Source organism: Octopus bimaculoides, chromosome 2 (assembly GCF_001194135.2).
Source record: "Octopus bimaculoides isolate UCB-OBI-ISO-001 chromosome 2, ASM119413v2, whole genome shotgun sequence".
Lineage (NCBI taxonomy): Eukaryota > Metazoa > Mollusca > Cephalopoda > Octopoda > Octopodidae > Octopus > Octopus bimaculoides.
This window is the reverse complement of record NC_068982.1, coordinates 91444008-91467043: the sequence shown is the minus strand read 5'-3', so window position 1 is coordinate 91467043 and position 23036 is coordinate 91444008. Positions and strand designations below refer to the sequence as shown.

The 23036-nt window shown below is 34.3% G+C and overlaps 2 protein-coding genes across 4 annotated transcripts in view; one reads left to right on the top strand and one right to left on the bottom strand.

Annotated features, from left to right (window-relative positions):
- LOC106870628 (probable ATP-dependent RNA helicase DDX56) overlaps positions 1 to 18512 on the bottom strand; it is a 29225-nt gene extending 10713 nt beyond the window's left edge. Inside the window, exons 1-11 of the mRNA XM_014916763.2 lie at positions 18386 to 18512; positions 16487 to 16648; positions 15212 to 15292; positions 14282 to 14355; positions 12406 to 12576; positions 10143 to 10233; positions 7292 to 7350; positions 6003 to 6107; positions 3735 to 3806; positions 2215 to 2322; positions 148 to 258 (exon numbers count right to left, since the gene is read on the bottom strand). Of these exons, the coding sequence (XP_014772249.1) occupies positions 148 to 258; positions 2215 to 2322; positions 3735 to 3806; positions 6003 to 6107; positions 7292 to 7350; positions 10143 to 10233; positions 12406 to 12576; positions 14282 to 14355; positions 15212 to 15292; positions 16487 to 16648; positions 18386 to 18448 (1097 nt within the window). The 5' untranslated portion in view covers positions 18449 to 18512. The remainder of the gene's footprint in view (positions 1 to 147; positions 259 to 2214; positions 2323 to 3734; positions 3807 to 6002; positions 6108 to 7291; positions 7351 to 10142; positions 10234 to 12405; positions 12577 to 14281; positions 14356 to 15211; positions 15293 to 16486; positions 16649 to 18385) is intronic.
- A 134-nt stretch (positions 18513 to 18646) lies between these two features.
- Positions 18647 to 23036, top strand: part of LOC106870630 (HIG1 domain family member 2A, mitochondrial) — an 8422-nt gene continuing 4032 nt past the window's right edge. For 2 of the 3 annotated variants that reach the window (XM_014916769.2, XM_014916771.2), the window contains exons 1-2: positions 18647 to 18879; positions 22070 to 22270. In XM_014916769.2, the coding sequence (XP_014772255.1) occupies positions 18726 to 18879; positions 22070 to 22236 (321 nt within the window). In that variant the 5' untranslated portion in view covers positions 18647 to 18725 and the 3' untranslated portion in view covers positions 22237 to 22270. Of the gene's footprint in view, positions 18880 to 22069; positions 22733 to 23036 lie in introns of those variants that run through there. The other variant, XM_014916768.2, reaches the window with a different exon arrangement.

The window sequence follows — 23036 nt, the reverse complement described above, 5'->3', positions numbered from 1 at the left end:
ATGTTGAGGGTATTATGTGGCCATGGGGGGGGGCGATGGCCCAAAAAGTTTGAGAACCTCTGAACTATAATCACAAGTACCATCAATTCTAATGGAACCTAAGTAGAGATACATGTGAACTTTTATCAAGACAAAAATTTGACTAACCTTCCAATGCGATGAATATAAGCGTTCACAGATTCTGGGAAGTCAAAGTTGACAACATTTGAGACATTGTAGAAATCAACACCTCGTGAAACACCACAGCCATCATTTCCCCTGTAATACATGCAAGGGAAATATTAAAAAAAAAAAAACAAATAAGCAAAACACTTGCTTTCTCCTTTACAAAATCCCACATAAGTTATTAAGCCACTTAATCTTTATTCACAGTAAATACATCCCTCTAGTTAAGCCACTCAGTCATCATTCATCATCATTAACACACATTTTTGCATGCTTGCATGAGAGCCAGAGAAAATTTGTTGAGGCAGGTTTCCTATTGTTGGATGCCATTGCTGCCACCAGTCCTCACATGTTTCCAAGCAAGGTAACATTTTCCTTAACTGGACACATTGTGATGGTTACAGCATGGCAAGAATGCATGGAAGGAAAGAGCTTTACACAGACTGGAAATCAACAACTTCATTCATTTACAACTACTATGTAAAGTCTAGATGAGGACACATACAAACACACACACATGTATGATGGGCTTCTTTCAGCTTCTATCTATCAAATCCACTCAAAAGGCTTTGGATGGCCTGGAGCTAAAGTAGAAGATGCTTGCCCAAGATGTCATACAATGGGATTGAACCCAAGACCACATGTTTGGGAATCAAGCTTCTCAACCATACAACCACCTGCACCAGTCATATATACATATACTTCTTTAGTAATTGTAAAGTCTTATGGCAATGCTTAGTCTATGCTTCCCTAGTGAGTTATCAGATCAAAACATGTTCACAGTTGTCATTCGTTTTCATATCCATTCTTCCAAGCTAATATGATGGGTTAGACAAATTATTGAGATGTTTTACAGCTAAAGAACAGGCTCATTTCACACCCACTTCTGTATTTAATTAAAATTTCAAGGTTGTCTCCATGCTTTTTTTGCCTTCTTTAAAACCATAATTAGTCATTTATACAATGATACATTATCACCACTAAAAACTTAATTTTAAATAAGATTTCTTGATTTACTGTATCACTATGTATTCGAAAAGCATTGAGAAAATTAAAAATGTTAGTGCAAGAAATAGTGCTAATAGCAATAATAATGACGATGGCATTTCACTTTAGCACAAAAACGTACTTATGCAGGGATGAATGAAAAGTCAATTCCAGTCAGATTTGAAATTGGAATGCAGAAAAAGCTCCCTTAAAATGTTTTACGTGAGATTATGACACGGTGCAGTTGTATAACCTATCTGATTGCCGAACTTTGGCCAAAAGACTGAGTGTTTATATAGTGATACAGAGGAGGATACAATGAAGTAGTTTCCTGTTGCCATGCCTTCTTAACTTGGGTAGTTGGATCACTTGAAAGGGTATTGTGAGTTTACAAGGAGGCAGCAAATATCAAAGGGACACTGTGGGAAATGCTGTGTGATTAGAGGGATTGTTATTTTTCTAAGAAGTAAAATATTAAAACCAGAGTCAATACTTATTTTCAAAAAAATCTTTGCAGAGATTAAGATATGACTAGGACCATGTGTTATCAGTGAGCAGAAACATGACCGAAAATGTGTCAAAGTCCAGTATAATTTCCTTACATAAGTCATTGCATTTTAAAGTAATTTTCACATCAATTTAACACAAACAATACTAGTTTACACAAATATCTAAAGAGAACCACACGCTGGTTAGGATAATAAAACAATTTTTTTTTTTAAAGTTCCACTTACAAGCACAGTTGCTATTTAGCTCCAAGTCAACAGATCAATCCAGAATGATCAAAGGGATTGCAGCCATGACATCACTTATTTTTTTTTGAGAGAGTGGTGGCTATCTAGAACTACATTAGCAAATGTGAGTCCTTCCTGTTTTAAGATGGGTTGAAAGATTTGGTCGCTTTTATTAGCAGGTTGAGTGACCATAGAAGCTCCATTACTGACTTGTCAAAAATGAATGGCATTGTGGCAGAAAGGGCATCAAGATACAGAACAAGTCTAAATAAATTTTACTAACTGAAGCACAGAGAAAAAAAAAAACCCAAAAAAATTGCAACATTACTTTTTTGTTTTCTTTTTAGTGTCTTCAGCATCATCTTCAAAAATCTGTTCATCAGTAGCTATTATGTTATCATATACTGCTCTGTTGAATTCATCTACTATGTTACATCTGAAAGACAAGAACAGTTTTACAGTTACACAACATAGAATTCATAGAACTGGTGATGGCTCTAGTGTATTCTTTCTAACAGTAAGGAGGTAGTTGAGGATTGGAATAAAATCAATGCAAACTTGGTTCTGTAAACCTGATCTATATCTAACACAAACTCGCAACAAGATATTGGCTACCTGCATACCACATGGAGATCATCATCACCATTTAAAGCAGTGGTTCTCAACGAGGATCTATATAAGAATGTTGGGGGTCCACACAAAAACATAGTAAATTGGGGATCCACAATAGTATTTTAAAGGCCCCTAAAAATATTTTGCTTTAGGTGTATGTATTGGTATGTATTGCAAGAAACAGCCAGGTTTCTTTCTCTAACATTTTACATGGTTCAATCCACACAAGTTAATGTGTGAAAAACAAAATAGGAATTTTTAAAGAAGTTTCTATTAAAACTAGTTTTTAAGCACAGAATACCTATGGGGGTCCACCAAAATAAAATAGTTATCAAAGGGGTCCATAGATGAAAATGGTTGAGTACACCTGATTTAAAGTCTATGTTCCATGCTGGTATGAGTTTGAAAGAATTCAATGGGTCCATGCCAGTATCATGCTCCAATGTCTGATTTGGCAGGGTTCTTAAGGCTTGATGCCATTCTAATGCCAACTACTTTATAGCATGTACTGAATGTTATTTTTTTTGTGCCACTGGCTCAAACTGCCATGTAGCTTGCAAGACTACAAAACCCAAGGAGGTGGTGAGATAGCTTTATGGTAGAAGACAAGGGTTAAGGAATGAGAGAAGTGGGTAAAAATGTTCAATAGTATCTCCAAAGAGGTAAATAGTGGTGTTGAGGTATTCAGGTGGGGATATTCATGATAAAAACCAGGAGATAAGGTGAGACAAGAAAAGACAAAAGTAGAAGATAACTAAAGCCAAAATAAAGAAAGAAGCAAAAATTAATCATCTCTTGAGTAACTATATATACATGTGAAGAGGTTGCATCCCCATTTCACATACATCTTAGCCCAGCACTCAACTTACATATAAATCACAAGCTGCATTTATTATTTCTGCATATATAGGTCTGGATGATATTTTATCAAGATGTTCAAAACTAAACATCATATTTTACCCTATAATATATCTAATAAAATGACATACAAGGGCCAGCTGAAAAGTTCATAAGCTGATTAAGATACTCTCATGCATGGAATGTGACCAAATGAGGCTTATTTTTCAACATAGTCCCCCTTGCAGTCCATCCACTTCCTATGTTCTATGACACAAACTTTGTTTTAAAGCTATCTAAATTAATACCTTCCACCGAAGTTTGTTGATTTGTCCAAATACCAGGCAGACTAAAGAAGTTAAGTTGGCTAAAATAATAATAATTGGAAAATGAACTTACCGAGAACTTAATGGCATCTCATTATTAAGTATACAAGATTTTATTCCAAATTGCTGCAGGAACATTTTCAATCTGTATTATGAAAAAATAATTACAAGGATCATTAAAAAACATCTCTTTATAAGTACAAAGTGTATTTTTGTAGTGAAGAACATAACTAAGTGAATAAACCCCAGTACAGTATTGACACTTATCATAAGCTAAAGAAAAAATTCCTATGACAGTCACTTAACTTGTTACAAATAATAACCAAATCTCTCTCAAATCTAGGATAGAAATGTCCACATTATTTACACAGTGTTTTATAGATCTAAACATATTTATGTGTAAATAATGCAAACATCTGTATTCCAGTATACAGGAGATTAATATTTACTAAATTTTACTGAAACAGCTTGGATAATTAGTTTTGAGAGTATAAGACAGTATACGGTGACTGAAAAAAAAATGTGCTTTATGTTATTGATTGATACTCTTTCAAACCTTTATATATTCATCTAAGCAAATTAGTCCTTAGATAATACAAAGACTAATTAAAGAAAATATCATTAATTCAATGGGTCCATGCCAGTATCAGTATTATTGGAGAAAAGGGAGGATAAAGTCATAACTCATTGGTTATTCCTCAGCCTGGAGATTTGGCCTTAATACTTGTTAAGGAGTGAACTTTGCTACAGGTACCCAAGGACTAGATGGGGGGTATTAGACTGAACAACAGATTCAGCATACCACTCAGGAACAAATAATGTCTCTCCAAGAAAACCCCATACTGTTTTCACTCATCCACTTTTCCTTACAAGCTTTACATTGTGCAGAGGCTATGGTAGACGACACTAGCCTAAGGTACGAGTAGGAACCTAGAACCACATAACTATGAACCAAACTCCATAATCACACAGTCATGTTTAGTTTCTATAGGCACCAATATCTATTATTCTACAATTGGGTTGAAGAAACAATTTCTCACTATTGATTATCAACCTTTCATATCAAGATGTGACAGTCATTAATAAATAAGTGTAAAGTAAGCTATTTAATATATCTCATTCTGTCTACTTGATGCTTTCTCATGTGTAGTTTCATTTTTAGCAAGGATAAACATCCACATATTATTCACGCCCATTTGCATGAATTTATATTGCAGCAAAATTTCCCATCAAAATTATAGCTATACAGTGGTAACCATTATCTACATAATGAAGAAATGCATTACATATGATGCTTCCTTTAAGCTAAAGGTGATTCTACTCAGTTGAAAGCAGCAACATCTGTGAAGCTTCAAGAGGGTTTGCAGTTATTAAAAGTAGCATCAGATATTAAAGGAATTACCAGTGATGCTCAAGGGAACACTAGTTGTCTATCCGGATCTAGAAAGAGCCTCATTTGACAAGAGTTGAAATTTTAAGAAATTATAGCTATATTGTTACAGATCTCTATATGCAGCTACAAACCAAAAGATAAAAGATATGAGATGTTCAATGTTTGATGTTAAAAGTTGAGAAAAAAATCAATGACTACTCTTATGTTCGAGAACCAAGATTTCACATAAATTCCCCAGTGATTTGGATCTCCGTCACATCTATATTTTTGATTTGAGAGGGGGATAAAGAAATTATAACTTAATCAAAAGACAAAAATTGCCATGTTTTCTGAGATGCCACAAAAAATAATTTTAGATAATAAAGACATCAGTTTATGTAAGGGCAAAAGGAAACAAAAGGCCACATTTTACGACTGTATTCCATACTGGCATACTATCAGTTACAACAAGGGTTGCAGTTGATTGGATCAATGGAACAGCCTGCTTGTGAAATAAACATGCATGTGGCTGAGCACTCCACAAACACCCTTAACATAGTTCTTGAAGAGATTCAGCATGACACAAAGTGTGACAAGGCTGGCCCTTTGAAATACAGGTACTGCTCATTTTTTCTAGCTGAGTGGATTGAAGCAACGTGAAATAGTGTCTTGCTCAAGGACACAACATGGTTCTGGGAACTGAACTCACAACCTTACGATCATGAGCCAAATACCTAAACCACTAAACCACATGCCTTCACACGACTGTATAGTGCTGTACAGTACTAATGGAATCAAATTACAATCACTGATTATATTTAAACACATAAATATATATATGCAAAGTTAATATTGTTCAATACCCCATGCAAACTTTTGAATATACTGAATTATTCCACCTAAAGTAGCAGGAAAAAATATATGCATAAATATAAAAAAAATACAAGAACATCCATAAATAAATTTTACCTGTAGGACTCATCAATTGTGTTGACAAATATTAAGGATCTTCCACGAATTAACTTCAGTTGGAACAGAGCACACATCAAAGCATATTTGTCATCATCTTCCACCCTGTCATAAAGATACAAACATTTTAAAATGTAAGCAATGTTAGTAAAACATTAACTGGCAGCAAGATATAGAAAATGAAAGTGTGAACATATATGTGTACGCTGTCACAAGGCCACCTCCCTCAATACTACACCTCACCAGTCAAGGGGACTTTGTCTTATAAGTTACTTGGTGACCCTGCCAGTGCTGGTGTCACAAAATAAAGCACTATACTCTGTAAAGTGGTTGGCACTAGGAAGGGCATCCAGCTGTAGAAATCATGCCAAAACAAACAATAGAGCTTGGCACAGCCCTTTGGCTTTCCAACTCTTGTCAAACTATCCATCCCATGCCAACAGGGAAAATGGATGTTAAATTATGATGATGATGATTTTATATATATATATATATATATAATGTACAGGCATGGCTGTGTGGTTAAGAAGCATGCTTTACTACCTTGTAGTTCAGTATAACTGTGTGGCAGATGAGGAGCCTTCTACAATAGCCCCAAGTCAACCAGCCTGGTGAATGGATTTGATAGATGGAAACAAAACAAAGCCCATACTATATACATATATATATAAATCCAAAAAACAAGAATGCAACAGACGACAATGAAACATTCAGACAGATAGACAGTACAAAGACGGACAGGAAAAAACAAGGAGGGGTCATTCGCAGCCTTCTCCCATCAGTCAAGTTTCCAGATCATCCTTACAGTTTCGGCCGGTTACACTTGAGACTGTTCAAATCTGGCAGGCCCCAAAAATCTAAGCTAAGAGCATTCAATTTTTTAGGAGAAAGCAAGGAAATGTGTATGACAACAAAGATAAAAAGACAGAGAAAATGTTACACAATTACAAATACAAACAAGAAAATAACAACAGGTGTCTGTTGACCAATAAAGACGAATCAAGTTGAGCTAGCATGTGTAGAGTAAAAGCCTTGAGGAGGAACATAGGAGATGAACATAAGAGATGAAAGTCATGAGACAGGAATATAAGAGATGCTTTGTGGCTGGCAGTTGAGCCAAGAAAGAAAGATCATGCTTGGCCAAACACCAGTCACACACACACACGCGCGCGCGCGTGTACACATATATTTATATGTATGTATGTATACATGCATATACACACACACACACATACTTTTTACTTTTGAAAAAATAAATTTAAAAAAACAAGAAAAGCTAGAATACTCACATAATGTGATATTGCATTAAGTGTTCTGGTATCTGAGGTTCTTCAAGTTTCAAAACCACCTAAATGATTAGCAAAAAGTAAGAAAATGTTCTAACAATATTGACAATAAGTGCAAATATGTGTGCCTGTAGTTTGGTACTTTTTACAATAACATCAGTGATTCTTATGCTATGTCTGAAGAAAGGAAATGTTACTCTTCAAAGTATGTCAGTAAACTTTGAGTAGAATGAAGGAAAGATTGAAATTGTTGCAATATGATGGGTAATGTAGGGCAAGAATGCATGGAAGTAAAGAGCTTTACAGAAAGCAGAGGTCCTTAGAATGATGTTCTACATATAACACTTAAGGAAAGCATGAGAGGGAGAGACAGACAGACAGAAAAATGCCATGCAGGAAATTTGGTGTGACAGGTTTGAATGGAAGTAGGGAAGAGTTAGGGTTAGTCAGCAAAACTTGAAAAACAAAGCCTGTTATGTTAATGGTATAAGGTGGTTCTAGAATGAAAAAATAATGCAGTCTAAGATATCAAGGATTCAAAGCAATACATCATTCTAGATAAAGGAACAATATTCCATGGTAAAATAAATTTGTTTTTGGGTAAATGTCCAGAAATAGCCAGGGTTGAAAATTTCTTTGCATTAATGGCTAAAATAGAAAATTGGAATTGTTAAAATATGTAGATTTCAAGAAAGGTCACTGGAGATGGTGAAAAAGTTTGTATGCTTATAGTAGGAAACATTACTATATTTGATAGGTTAGATGTACTTTTTTTCCTAACAAAATGTCTCAAAAATTTATCCCAGGTCCTATTATACAAATTTGAGCCTTCTGTTTTAGTACACTAAAAACGCTTGTTCTTGACTATGCACTGCTGAAATTGGGGTGCATCTAATATGTGTATGCACCTTTTATGCCATCACATACAGTAAACATGGCTATTGTTGTAGAATCAGGAACAAGGATTATAAATGAAGAAACTCTATAAATTGAACATTGTCAAAAATAAAAGTTTTCAGCATCATTATTTTAATACAGTTCTATATTTAAGAGATGAGGAATTATGTACATTATTTACATTTTAATCAGAGAATACTTTTCACTGAAACTCATATCCTTGCAAGTCATTTTAAGTTCTGGAAATTATGTCAGACTACTGCTTAACTGAGGACTTTCACTGAAACCAATATCCTTGCAAGTTATTTTAAGTTTTGGAAAGTATGTCAGACTGCTGCTTAGTTGAGGAGGTCTCATAAAATAGAAAGATATACAGAGTTATTACCATAATCAAACTCAGTCTGCACTATATCTGCCTAATCAATTAGAGTTCTCTCCCTTGTTCTTGATAACTGCTATTAATTCTCTTTACTTTTCCTTAAAGAATGTAATTTCAATAGGCTTAAAATTGTTTTTATTACATTATATTTTGTATATGTTAGCCCACAATTAATTATAAAGCTCCATCACCTTTGAAAGTGTTATAACAGAAGGTATATATGTTTAGCAGGCATGAAGTGATTACACTAATACTATGTAGACATTCACTAAATATTAAACATGAATCACATTTCACAAATCAATAAACTGTAAATCCACAAGGCAACTGTTCATCAGATATAGTAGCACCTCTAATGGCTACCTGTAAAGCATGAAAAAAATCAAGGGGAAAGGAAATTACAGGTATCATGTGCAAACATACCTATATCATTTCTTTGTTCTATGTCCACTTTTCCATACTGTTTGCTTTCCAACTCCAAGGTTCTGGCTTCAGTCTTTCTGTGTGGCACCTTGGACAAATGTCTTCAACTACAGTCCCAGGCTGACCAAAAACCTTGTCAGTGGGTTTGGTAGACAAAAACCAAAAGAAACCCATTTTGTACCTATGTGTGTGTGTTTGTGTCTCTTGCTCTGACATTATGTGATAGTTGTAAATGTGTGTCACTGTCACACCAGCAATGCATTTTTAATCTTCTGTGAAAACATTTTTTGTTATAGGAAATATTACCTTACTTGGAAACAGGTGGGGGTTGGCAAACAGGAAGGGTATTTGGATGTACAAAATTTGCCTCAGCAAGCATAGTAAAGTGGATGATGATGATGAGTTATGGGCTGAGTAAAGAGCTACAGAGGCAGTATTTTATGGTCAAATGGCACTCCTGTATTCAACCCATACCTGTTTTTCAAGTAAGGTACTTTTTATTCCACTGGTCATCACACATGTAGAGTTATTTGATGTATTGTTTACAGAAAATCTAATAAACACAACATCACTCAGGAGGTGCTCAAGTGGTGACATGCAAGGACACTAGGAACATAAACATTTGTGATCAAAAACACATTGTAGCATATTAAGTAATTTTAATATTTACAGTGAACAAGGCAACTCCCACCTATGCTGTATCATGGTGAAAGCCCTTTCCTAGGTGCATCCTACAGAGTGCTTAGTGAACAAGTAGAAGAAAAGATTGAGAGGTCCTTTTATATCTGACTCACTGAGAACTTCACAACCTCTATAATGTTGGTACTATGAGAGAATGCACCTGGTGGTACATACTGTAAAGTGGTTGGCAAACAAACAGAGAAGTGTTGGATTGAGAGGACCATCTAGTCTTGTCTTGCTAACTTCAAGTTTCATCTGATGATTTATTCAATCAGACTCATTGAATTTAAAAGTGATGAAGTAGGATCAAAACATATGATGTAAAAAATAGTTCAATCTATTCTAGCACAAAAAAATGAAGGTGAAAATGATGTGATATTACAAACACAAACTATATCAATACAGGCAAAATTTGATGGAGTTAAAGTAAGCTTAAATGCAATAAAATAATAAAAGAAATCAACTGATGCTTACAGCATTATGCAATATCATCTTTTTCAAAGTGTTGATGTCAGTATTCAGTGTTGCAGTGACCCAAAGAGATTGATAAATTTTGGGGAAATGCCTGAAATAGGTATATATTGTTATATAAGAAATAAAGTAATTTTTGTTCCAAGACCCAAAAAAAAGTCAAAAATAAATTTTAAAATAAGAATACAAGACAAAACTCTATATTATGTCATGGTAATAATTTTCTTGGCAGTGATCACCAAATCTCAATAATACTAAAACTCTAGATGTTTGTTTGTTCCCGAAATATCTCAGAAATAGTACAGTCTTTAAACAGATGATATTTTAGTGTTTGTTTTAATTATTTTCAAGCAAATACCATTACAAAAATTTTTTGGGCATATTTAAAAAATATTTTAAAGTGAAAATGACTTTAAAAATCTGGTAAATATTTCATAAAAGACCCATTCATGCATTTAACGTATCTCAGCTCCAAAGATTTGGCTGCTATTTCTAGCATACCCTGCTACCACGTAACAGCTATTTACAATGTCATAAAAAGTGTTCTCCTTTAAATAACCAAGAGGTAAAGTTGTCTCTATTCTTTATTACAGAAAACATTATCAATATCTTTTCAGATAATGTATTCATATTCATAATTTTCTTCAGACATTAAATTGATTACTATTGTTTGGATAATTCCAATTAAATAAATCCAGAAGTTACGTTAAATATAAATACATGCATAAGTAGCATGAATTCCCATTCTACAAACTGGCAAACAATTCTGTGAATATTTTACCAGGCAACGCTGGGGAGTAAGTCTAGTAACTTTCAAAGCTTCTATTTGAGGGATTCAGTAATTTTTCAGGTACTGTTTAATGTCTTCAATGAGAAGAGGTTCTTTTGTTGTTGTTGTAGTTTATTAGTTACGTATCTAATAATTCTTTCTCATAAGACCTGAAATTTAGTGGGAAGGGCTAGTCAATTGCACTGACTCCAGTGCTCAGCTTGTACTCCTGGTTTCCAACAGTAAAAGTAGCATTTCTTTAAATAACTTTATACTGGAATTTAATATAGCAAGTGAAACATCAACTCTCTCAACCAACAAATATAGCAATGCTCTGTTCTTTGGGGCAGCCAGAAAATGAGAGATGTAGTCCTCTGACATATCTGGGAAGACAGGAACTCCAAATGAGAACCTACCAGACCAATGCCAGCATGGAAAGTGAAAGCAAAAATGATGATTATTTCAATCAATCCCAAAGGCAAAAATCAGCTGAATTTAAATTTGAAACTAAGGCCAACAACAACTATGGTGGCTTGTGTAGGCAAGTGGCTGTGTGGAAGTAGCTTGCTTACCAACCACATGGTTCCAGGTTCATTCCCACTGCGTGGCACCTTGGGCAAGTGTCTTCTACTATAGCCTCAGGCCAACCAAAGCTTTATGAGTGGATTTGGTAGACGGAAACTGAAAGAAGCCCATCGTATATATGTATATATATATGTATGTGTGTGTGTGTATATGTTTGTGTGTCTGTGTTTGTCCCCCCCCAACATCGCTTGACAACCGATGGTGGTGTGTTTAAATCCCCCGTAACTTAGCGGTTCGGCAAAACAGACCAATAGAATAAGTACTAGGCTTCCAAAGAATAAGTCCTGGAGTCGATTTGCTCGACTAAAGGCAGTGCTCCAGCATGGCCACAGTTTAAATGACTGAAACAAGTAAGTAAAGAGAGAGTATATTTGAGTGTCTTGAGAAGGAAAGCTTGAGATTTTGGCTAGTGGCCTTCATTCTCCAAAGAAAGGACACAACTGAAATGTTAGATTTTTTTTTTATTATCACAAAAAGTCACTGAATATGTTTGTTTCTGAATTTTCAATTATTTACTTTAAACCAATACTGTAGCCCTTAGTCAACATTATTATACTGACCTTAGTTTAGTTTAGTTGTCAATTAAAAACACTGATAGTAGTAATTACCCTAAGTGTGTTAATTTAGTAATTAGAACGTGAGACTTGAGTTTCTTGTATAAACCCTAGACAATGCTATATCATTCTATTTATTTCAATAGTGATTGCCATTCTACTTTGATTATTATATTCCACTTCTTTCAATGTTTAGCAGTTTTGAAAATTTTCAATCCTTGTATTTCTTGCACAGATGAAAAAAGAGATTTACAGCAACGTACATTAACTTTGAGTTTGAAACATAAAAATCAAAAATAGTTCACACACACAAACATTCACACTCTCACTCACTAAATCAAATGGTAAAAATAATTACTTGAGTAAAGCTTTCATATCATTGATGTAACCAAATGCTAGAAGTAGGTCTGCTTCATCAATAACCAGAAATTCCATGCTGTCCTTTAGAAATAAGTTATTTACACCAATATGAGCAAGAATTCTTGATGGTGTGCCAACAACAATATCAGGTTTTTCCATTAAAATAGGCCTGGAATAAAAAGAGGAATATATATATATATATATATATAATTAATTAATGAAAAAAAATGAATTTCTATCTTAAATTACAAAGTATTTTGCCTTCTATGTGACAGTGAGTATCGCCTTATGGATCAACTACAGAAGGAAGAGCTAAATAGGTGGTGCTCAAATAGGGACTGCACAAATATGCCAATCTAGCTTGGGATCAACTGTGCCCAGCCTAATTCTCTTCAATCAAATTATTATAGAAGGGAATCAGAAACATTGTGACATGGCTCTTCTTAAGAAGGTCGGGAAAATGAGAGCAGTTTATCACCATGAATGAAAACTGATTTGTGGACAAGCCAAACAGGGGAGCCTTTTTGTAGCCCCTCAATCTGCTAAAATTTCCCTCAAAACTGAAACTAATGTTAGAAAAGATATAAAAGTGAAAAGCCTGCACTTGTGGATAAACTATAACAGTTGACGTACAGATGTAGTTTACCATGAATAAATTTTTCTCCATCTCTCAATTTACTACATTGTTGTGCATTATAACAATATTATTTCTGACAGTGATATGAATCCGGTTATTTTTTCATTCCTTTTCTTTCCAAATGTTATTAATGTTCTAACTGAAGAATGAAAAAAAATATAAACTTTGCACATAGAAACCTTTTGGCCAACCAAAACACTATCTATTGTTCATGCTACTCTTAGAAAACCAGAAATGTTTACATGTTAGAATTAAACAATCTCAGCACAATGTTAATACTTATGTAGACAATAGGACAGCAAAACACATACACAAAATAACTTTCTTTTATTGATTCCACTCACATAGCATTGGTCAGCCAGAGGTGACATAGGGAAATGATGATATCTTAGAAAAAAAGATAACAATGGATAAGATTACCTTGTTTTTGTTTTTTGCTTCTAGTTCATGTGAGGTAGACACAATGCTAAATATTAGGACAGTGAGAAAAGATCAAAATGGTAATGAAGAATACTGCTGCCACCACTTCAAGCACCACCAAGTTTTACATCCTTTTGCCCTCAATTCAATACTTTCCTCTTCTGACATAAGGTCTAATCTTCTCAGATTTGCCATAACTACTCCTCAGTTCATCCTTACACTGCTTCTACAGAAGATGTCTTTTTAATGCTAGCACTCGAAACTAATTTTTACTTTAAGAATTATCATGTTCCTTGTTAGAACTTGATGAAAAATTCTCCCTTTTAAGCATGTCTTTTTATTATCATGGCAAGCTGACAGAATCGTTAGCATGCCAGACAAAATGCTTAGTTGCATTTCTTCTGACTGTACATTCTGAGTTCTAATTCTACTGAAGTTGACTTTGCTTTTATTCTTTCAGGTTGATAAATTAAGTAGTAGTCAAACACTGGGATCTATGTAATTGACTAGCCCCCTCAAAATTTCAGCCTTGTACCTATTGTAGAAAGGATCATCATTATTATTATTATTATCATTATCCCTCCATGTTGCTAGAATAAATATTTGTAATATCCTGGGGCCAATTTAATCTACTACACTTCTCCATTATAAATTTTGTGGCTGTATGCAACTGTAAAAGAAAACCCATGATCATGATAATGATGAATAACATTAATTGGTGGGATGAAACTGAATATCAAAGAAAAGTGAATAATTAAAAATGCAAAAAATTAAATACATTTATTTATAAAAAAAAAAAAAGAAGAAAAAAACTTACTTTTGAACAGGAAGTGGTTCTTTAGGACTGATATCAACACACTGGATTTCTGTCGCACAACAATCACTGAGTTCCTGTGAAGAGTATCAGAAAAAAATGGTAAGGTATTGTTGAAAGGGAGAAACAATTATATCTTGGCATTCTACTCAATACATACACACACACACACATACATATATACATATCCATCGTCACCATCATCATTGTCGTCTAAAGTCCATTTTCCATGCTAGCATATGTTGGACAGTTTGACGGGCACTGGCCTTCCAGAGAGTTGTCTGTTTTGGCATGGTTTCTACAGTTTGCTGCCCTTCCTAATGCAAACTACTTTACAGAGTGTGCTGGGTGCTTTTTATGCGGTACCAGCAAAGATGATTTTATGTAACACTGGCACAAGTGTGTTTAAACATGGCACTAGCATGAGTGCAGTTTATGTGGCTCCAGCACAAGTGCATTTAATGTGTCACTGGACCTTACTTTACATCTGTTACTGTTTTTGTTTACTTCTCTCTAACCAGTCCAGACAGAGCAAATTTAATGATCAAAGACACTCCAGGAATGACCATCACCTATGTGTATATCCAATATATACTTCCATTTTTTTTTTTTTTGTGAAAGAGATTTTGCCTCTTAACAGCTAAGCAAGTGACCACAAAGATGATAATGATGATTATGGTAGCTGGTCAGGTGTAATATGAGGGATATTTAGCTACTATTTCTAGCTGACTGAGCAGCCAATGAGACAGAATCTCATTAGCCTGCAAGAGATTTAAAAGAAAAAAATTTGATGAAATTAGATGACTGCAGTTTTAGATAGGAAGTATAAGAAACCACCAAAATGTGGGCAGCATGGTAGTGAAGATATAAATAGTATGAGAGAAAAAAATGAAGGAAAAAGTAAAAGATAAAAAAAGGTTAAGTATCACTCACCTTTATAACTTTACAGGCTTGTGCACAGAGCTGTTTAGATGGTGTTACAACTATGGCTCTCACTGACTGCTCAAGGGCTGACTAAAGAATAAAAAAATAAATATCTAACAATTTTTTTTAGACAAGCTAACAGTAATTCTATTTGTATTTGTATCTAGCATTCACTAGATGTATTTATTGCAAGAAACAGTTAAATTTCTTTTTTAAACATTTTACATAGTTCAACCTGCACAAGTTAATGTATGGAAGACAAAATAGGAACTTTGAAAGAAGTGTCTTTAAAACTAGTTTTTAAATATGGAATGACTACAGGGGCTCACCATAATAGAATAGTAATCAAAGGGATACATAAATGAAAGAAGACTGAGAGCCACTGATCTAAACACTATAATTAAAACCCAAGTACTTCAAGTGCAGGCATGGCTGTGTGATCATGACGTTTTCTTCTCAACTACATAGTTTCAAGTTCAGTCCCACTCTGAAGTACCTTTATGCTTTCTACTATAACCCTGGGTTGACCAATACCTTGAAAGTACATTTTTTTGGATGTAAACTGAAAAAGCCTATTGTGTGTGTATGTGAGTGTGCATGTTGAGAACTGCACTTCTCCAAAATGGGTGATTGACTTGCTGTCTTCAAACAGTGGGCCTCAAAGGCAGTGACAAGTGACCAAGACCTTTGGTGATATGCTGTGCTTAAGAAGACTAGTCAAGCCAAGTGGAACCATAGTTATGGCTGATGCCAGTGTCACAGAACAGGCAACCATGCTGGTGGCACGTAAAAGGCATTCATTAGACTCTTGGAATGGTTGGTAAATATATTTACCTAACACAAGCTAGTATTGAAAATCAGACATTAAAATGAACAAACAAGATGGGTAATGGTAAATTGTATTAGGCAATCAACCAAAAGGTTATTGGTTCAAATCCTGTCACTGGTATTACATAGTTTTTATGCCCAAGATTTAATATTCATTAATGACAGTTCTCTCCATTTCAGTGAAAATTGGTACAACAGAGCATGAACAACTTGCTGTTTTAACCCTTTGATACTAATCTGTCAGAGACTGCCCCTAGTTCTAAAATGCAAACTTTACATTTTAAAATTACCTAAATTAAAACCATCAAAATTTCATATTCATTTATATTCCAAACATCAGCTTAATAATGACAGTTATTTCACTAAATTCTTCATTACTTTCAAAAGTACTTGGATCAAAAAACAGAAACATAGAAACAAAAGGATACAACTGGTTTGAAAACGAAAAAAACTTACTTGTTTTGACAATAAAATCTTCTGAATGATAGGGATTGCAAAAGCAGCAGTTTTTCCAGATCCAGTTTTAGCCTGGATTAAAATATCTTTTCCTTCTAAAGCTAGTGGGATAGCTTTTTCCTGGATTAGGGTTGGATTTGACCAGCCAAGGTTTGCAATGGACTAAAAATATAAAGTCAAAGAAATTATTATGTAAGAATTTAGAATGTTGTTTGTGAGAAGTGCTGGAAATGAGTGATACACTTGCTTTAACTGGCAGAGATGTGGAAGTATTACAATGACAAATTATAATTTGAGGAATATAATTGGGCCTCACAGAGGGTATGACAAGGGATTGAGACTTCTGGTGGTTTGCTGTGCTTGAGAAGAGACATCAAGCTAAATAAAATCATGATCTGAAAAACTCTCATTCTGTAGTCTGATGGATAGTGAAAGAACAAGGTATGAGGGTTCTATTCTCTTAGCATAAAAAAGTTCCAAATATGGAAAGACTGTTTATTGGGCAAAAGCTGAAAGACCAACATGGCAATAAAGTGCTACAGTATGGAGAGAGAGAGCAAGAGCTCAAAATATCAGTACCTTATGCGGAAAGGCTTTGATACACAGGAAAAGAATAACTATGTTCAACCAGGAAGCTCAAGCTGATGGATGATAGAACCTCATGTAGCTTTTCAACCAGGTAGAGATAATAACCAAATCTCCCTCAAATCATACCTTCAAAAGGACACATTGACAATATAGTTCTACATATACTAAAAGACAAAATGATCACAGCTATAACACATTTGTTTAAGCTGTGGTCAAACAAGACCATACAAGAACCTGTTACTTCCACTAGCTATGAAGTATTTCTCTGTGGTGTACAAAAGGCAGACTGTATATAAAAAAAAAAAGGTAAAAATAAATGCGAAGTTGTACAGTACCAAAATGTGGGCCCTAAATGCTGGAAATCTGCAAGGGCTAGAGAAAATGACTGGTTGCACCTCGTTGCTAGAGAAAATGACTGGTTGCACCTCGTTGCTAGAGAAAATGACGAAGCGTTGTACCTCCATTGTTAAACTTGTACAAAAACTAGAGAAAACATGAAGTGACAGAGTTTGGAAGGAATTAGCTGTGTAAAAGAAACGCAGCTACAATGGGATTAAAGAGTTGGTGACAAAGTGTCTTAGGCTGACAGTGGATTGTAACTGAGGAAAAGATAACATCGGGATAATTATAAGACTAGACATGATGTTGTTAGTATACATGCAGATCACAAATCAATGAAGCATATATGTTGTTGCTCAAGAAATAGCAGCCAAAATCTTTCATATCACACTCCTATCATTTTAAAAGGTAAGAGGCATAGGATAACACAATGTTGTATAGGTACAATACACCTGAATAAAATGGGATACTCAAGATTTGAATACCTGTGATCCAAGAAACTTAAATAATATTCAAATCCATGCAACTAGAGAAAAATAAACAGTTTAACTATGATGATGATGATGACTGAATTAAAAGATCGAATCTTTCATTAGAAACAAGAACAAATTAAATTTTTCCAACTGATATTTAACGACAATATCATGCTTGTCCTGATATGCACATAGTGAAGCAAATATTTTACGATTCATTAAACAAACATTTATAATTACACACAGTCAAGATCGCTTTTTCTTTTTACGACAAATTGTATTTTGGCTATACTGTCCAAAATATCCTTCCATTGTTTAAAGACGATTGAATACAATCTGAGAGATTTAGTTATTTAATGCCTTAGTTATAACCACGTGTCATCAACAAATGAGAAAATATTACTAAAGTTTAACACTGACACTAAATAAAAAGTAAAGTAGATAATTTACATTTTTTATAATTATATCTACAAACAGACAAAGCTTAATAGATTTCTACCTGAAGAACTCTATCGTCCAGTCCCATCGCATGAAAAGGTACTTCACATTCTTCGTCGTCCATTATGTGACTTCTACATGAAATGAGAAAAGCGGTGAACTGCCACTTCTAAAAATAATTCCAATTATTATTTACAATATATTACTTTATACGAGCATTGCCGATAATTTTAATTTATAAATTAAATTTAATACTAAAGCTTTCATGGCATGAATTAAAATAAGTAGAAAGAAAATACAAAAGTACGTTATTGTAATAATATTCTTTATTATCAAGTAACAGTTGGTACTCAACGCAGCCGGTGACTACAGAAACTCTTAAAGACATTTCGTCCGTAATCATGTCCTCCGATGTTCCCAAAAAGATAGAGAAAATGGATGTTCCGGAATTTGCTTATTTACCACCTCCAAAAGAAATAGTTTTTGGTAGATATGAAGAAGGTTTAAGAGAAAAACTTATCAGAAAAACAAAAGAAAACCCGGCTGTTCCTTTCGGTAAGGTTACATAACAACGATATTTTTTCATTAAACCCGATTTAGGCTTTATTAAATTCTTCGTTATTCATATTTTACTCAGTATAGGAATTGTAGTCTGATATAGTATTGTTGACTATCAAGCACTTTTGATAAACCTAGTCTTTTAGTTAATATATTTAAATTTCAGGTTTCTCTTCTAGGTAAGAGTAAAAATTTTACTTATTTTTTAACCCTCATAACTTTTTGGAAAAAAGAATTCAGTGCAATTCCAGTAAAAATTAGTGTTTTTAACTTACAATATTTATAAGGACCGCTACTAATTTGAACTTCTTTATTGATTAGTAAACTTTAACTCTCTCACTCCGAAAAATGGTAATAATATTAATAACTCATCTCGGATATGTATTCATCTTTAATGTTTGTTTCTATTTCCTACAGAATTTGATATCATCTTTATATCATCAATATTTAAAGGTTTAAAGGCGGTGAGCTACTAGAATCGTTAGCACGTTGCACAAGATTCTTAGCGGCATTTCGTTCTGAGTTCAAGTTCCACCAAGGTCGACTTTACTTTTCATCTTTTCGGGGTCGATAGAATAAGTACCACTTGAGCACTGGGGTCGATATAACTGATTTACTCTCTCGAGAAATTGTTGGGCTTGTGCCTAAAATTAGAAATCAATATTTAAAGGCTTGAACTGAAGATTTTTACTTATGGTACGAAACTTCAATGCTCGTAATCACTTTACAGCAGTCCTACATTTTAATAACATTGAACCAACACTTGTGTTGAATTTCAGCTTGCAAAAGTATGTATGTCCGTCCGCCCGCCCGTCTGTCTATCTATCTATCTATCCCTTTTTTTTTTCTCTCCTCTCCCCAAAAAGAAAAGTTCTACTTTGTATTTTGTCCCCTCTGTGTTCAGCCCCCAACCATCCAGTCAGTAGTTCATATATCAGAAAAAGAAGCACACTCTAAAACATTAAAGTCTGACAAGTCGCATATAAAGCTCTTACCATTATAGGTACGAAACCAATGGTTGCTTTCTGACCAGCCATATCAAGCAACCTTCTAAAAATGTGTGTGTGTAGGGTTCTTAAGATGATTTGGAGGTTTACACTGCACTGAGGTTTAAGGTGTTCTGGACAAAACAGGAAACTGCATCTGATGGTGAGGTTACAGCTCAGGTGTTCAGGAATTTTGAGGTGTATGGAATTTACCATGTGTCACCACCACTCCGAGATTCACTCTGGCTCAGGGTGGTAATACCAGCCACGGGCCCTTGTTACGTGAGAGAGGGAATAGTCCTGGGGTTTAAGTTACTGGTCTCGGAGGAAGGTTAGTCCCTAGATATGTCACATAGGCCTACCGGTATCTCTGGTGTCAAGGGGACCAGCTCCGCTTTCTAAGGTTTAAATAAAGCCCAGTGTATCGAAGGTAATGTCAAGAGAATAGGAGACTAGCACAGTAAAAATACAAATAAACTGGCAGAAGACAACTGGAAACCATTATCGTATTTTTTCTTGAGGAAAATGTCATGAAAATTTTCTGACTTTGGCATGGTGGCCTATGATTGCCAATGCTTGTAGGTATGGAACATAGAGAGAGAGAGAGAGAGAGTATTTTCAAGAGTTATTTATTTATCAAGTAACGAAGGTACTTAGTCTTGTTGTTTGGGTGTTTGGTTCATGATCGTAAGGTCGATTTCCAGCAGCGCGGTGTGTCCTTGAGCAAGACACCTTATTTCACATTGCTCCGGTCCATTCAGCTGATAAAAATGAGTAGTACCTGTAATTCCGGTACTACATTCTGTGTCACTCTGAATCTCCCTGAGAGCTATGTTAAGTGTATGCGTGTCTGTAGAGTGCTCAGTCACTTGCATGTTAATTTCACAAGTAGCATGTTTTGTTGATTGGATCAACTGGAACCAGTGTCAAACTGATAAAGCACTTATACTGGTATTGAAAAAAAAATTGTTTATCACACTTAACCATTTTATTTCTATTATTTGATGAAAAGATCAATAAAAATATTCATTCATATATTTTTTTCCATACTAGGATGGATTGTTATTGAGAATTGAAGCAGGATTTCATGGTCAGATGCTCTTCTTGTCATCATGTTTTAACTGTTCTTCATGTTTGAGATTCTGTTATTCCATGGATTATCAAAAATGAGAGTGATTGAACACAAGGTCAAGAAAAATAGTCTAGTAATTTTGAATTATTCTTGCGGTGACTCATCTTAGATATAGAAATATGTATAATAATAATAATCCTTTCTACTATAAGCACATTCCTGAAATCTAGTCGACTATATTGACCCCAGTAATCGACTGGTACTTAATTTATTGACCCTGAAAGGACGAAAATCAAAATCAACCTTGATGGAATTTGAACTCGGAACATAAAGATGGACAAAGTACTGCTAAGCATTTTGCCTGGCTTGTTAACAATTCTGCCTTCTAACATAAATGATTTTTAACAGATAATAATAATCCTTTCTACTAAAAGCACAAGGCCTGAAATTTTAGGGAAGAGGTAAGTTGATTACATCAACTCCAGTACTTAACTGGTACTTAATTTAGTGACCCCAAAAAGATGAAAGGTAAAGTCGACCTTGGTGGAATTTGAACTCAGAACATAAAAATGGATGAAATGTCGCTAAGTATCTAGCCCAGCTTGCTAACAATTCTACCAGCTTGCCACCTTAATAATAATAATAATAATAATAATGATGATGATGCTTTCTAATTAATGTATCAATACCAACAGATGACAAAGTTTCTCTAAAAGGAATGGAGAAACTTTCAAAATACAAAGACTTGGAAATAGAGGTAACTCGAGTGTGGAATCTAAAAACAGAAACAATTCCTATCATAATTGGAGCATTAGGAATGATAAAAAAAATATTCAGACAAATACATAACAAAAACACCAGGACTTACAAATATATATATATATATATATATATATAACATACAGAAAATTGCACTACTGGGCACTGCACACATCCTACACAAAACACTTTCAATACAGTAACCATAAGAGCATCACAGCAAACCACAGCACATACCCAAGGCACAGAGCTGTACTCAGTGGTGAAGTGAAAGCACACAATAAAAATAAAACTACTGAATAATAATAATAATAATAATAACTATAATAGAATTCTTATGTTGGTGTTTTTTTTGTTTTATTTTTTGCAGGACTTGCTCTGACAACATTTGCTCTGTCTTATGGTATATGGCAAATGAGGACTGGTAACCAAAGGAGATCTCAGATGATGATGAGACTACGAATTATGGGACAAGGATTTACTGTTGTTGCTATACTGGCTGGTGTGTTGTACAGTGCACGTACACATAAAAAGTAGTCAGCTTGAGTATTTTCAAAAGAAATAGTCCTAGGTATTGGTTTCTTATTTTGCAACATTTTTATATTTATATAAATACTTGTTTTAGGATTCATAGTGTTTTGTTAACCTAAACAGTATAAAAAAAAAGGACCTGAACTTCTATCGTTAAAAATACTATAATTCTAATTTACAAATTAACATGGTTTATGACTTTTTTTTTGAGAAAGTTAATAAAAATTTTAAAGTGCAGATGTTTGAAAATACAGGACTTTAATTGAGATGTATTATTTCTAGATATTTAAGAACCAGAAAGAAGCTGAAACTTCAGTAGTAAATGCCATGGAGTGTAGTGGAGATCTTGTGATTTGAGTTTCTCAGATGTTATCATTTCTTGACTGAAGTCACCTTGTGTTATTGATGGTGCCAATACTCTTAAAAAAGGCAGAAATGTAACATTCCTTTCCATTTTCTCAATTAAAAAAATGTAATATAAAAAGAAATGTTTGAAAAATTATCTGATTTCAGTTCTATATTTAAGAGATGAAGAATTATGTACAATATTTACATTTGACGGATATTTGTCCTTATCTTGTTTGTTGTTAACACAATGTTTCAGCCTTCATCAGGTGTCTTGGGGAAATTTCGAACCTGGGTTCTCATTCCTAAGGTATTTTTCGATGTTATTATTATTATTATTCAGAGGTCACTGCCTGGAATTGAACTCGGAATCTTGGGGTTAATAGCCTGTGCTTTTAACCACTATGCCATATGCCCATGGGCAATTATGGAGTGAATTTTAGGGCTTATAAATCTAATAT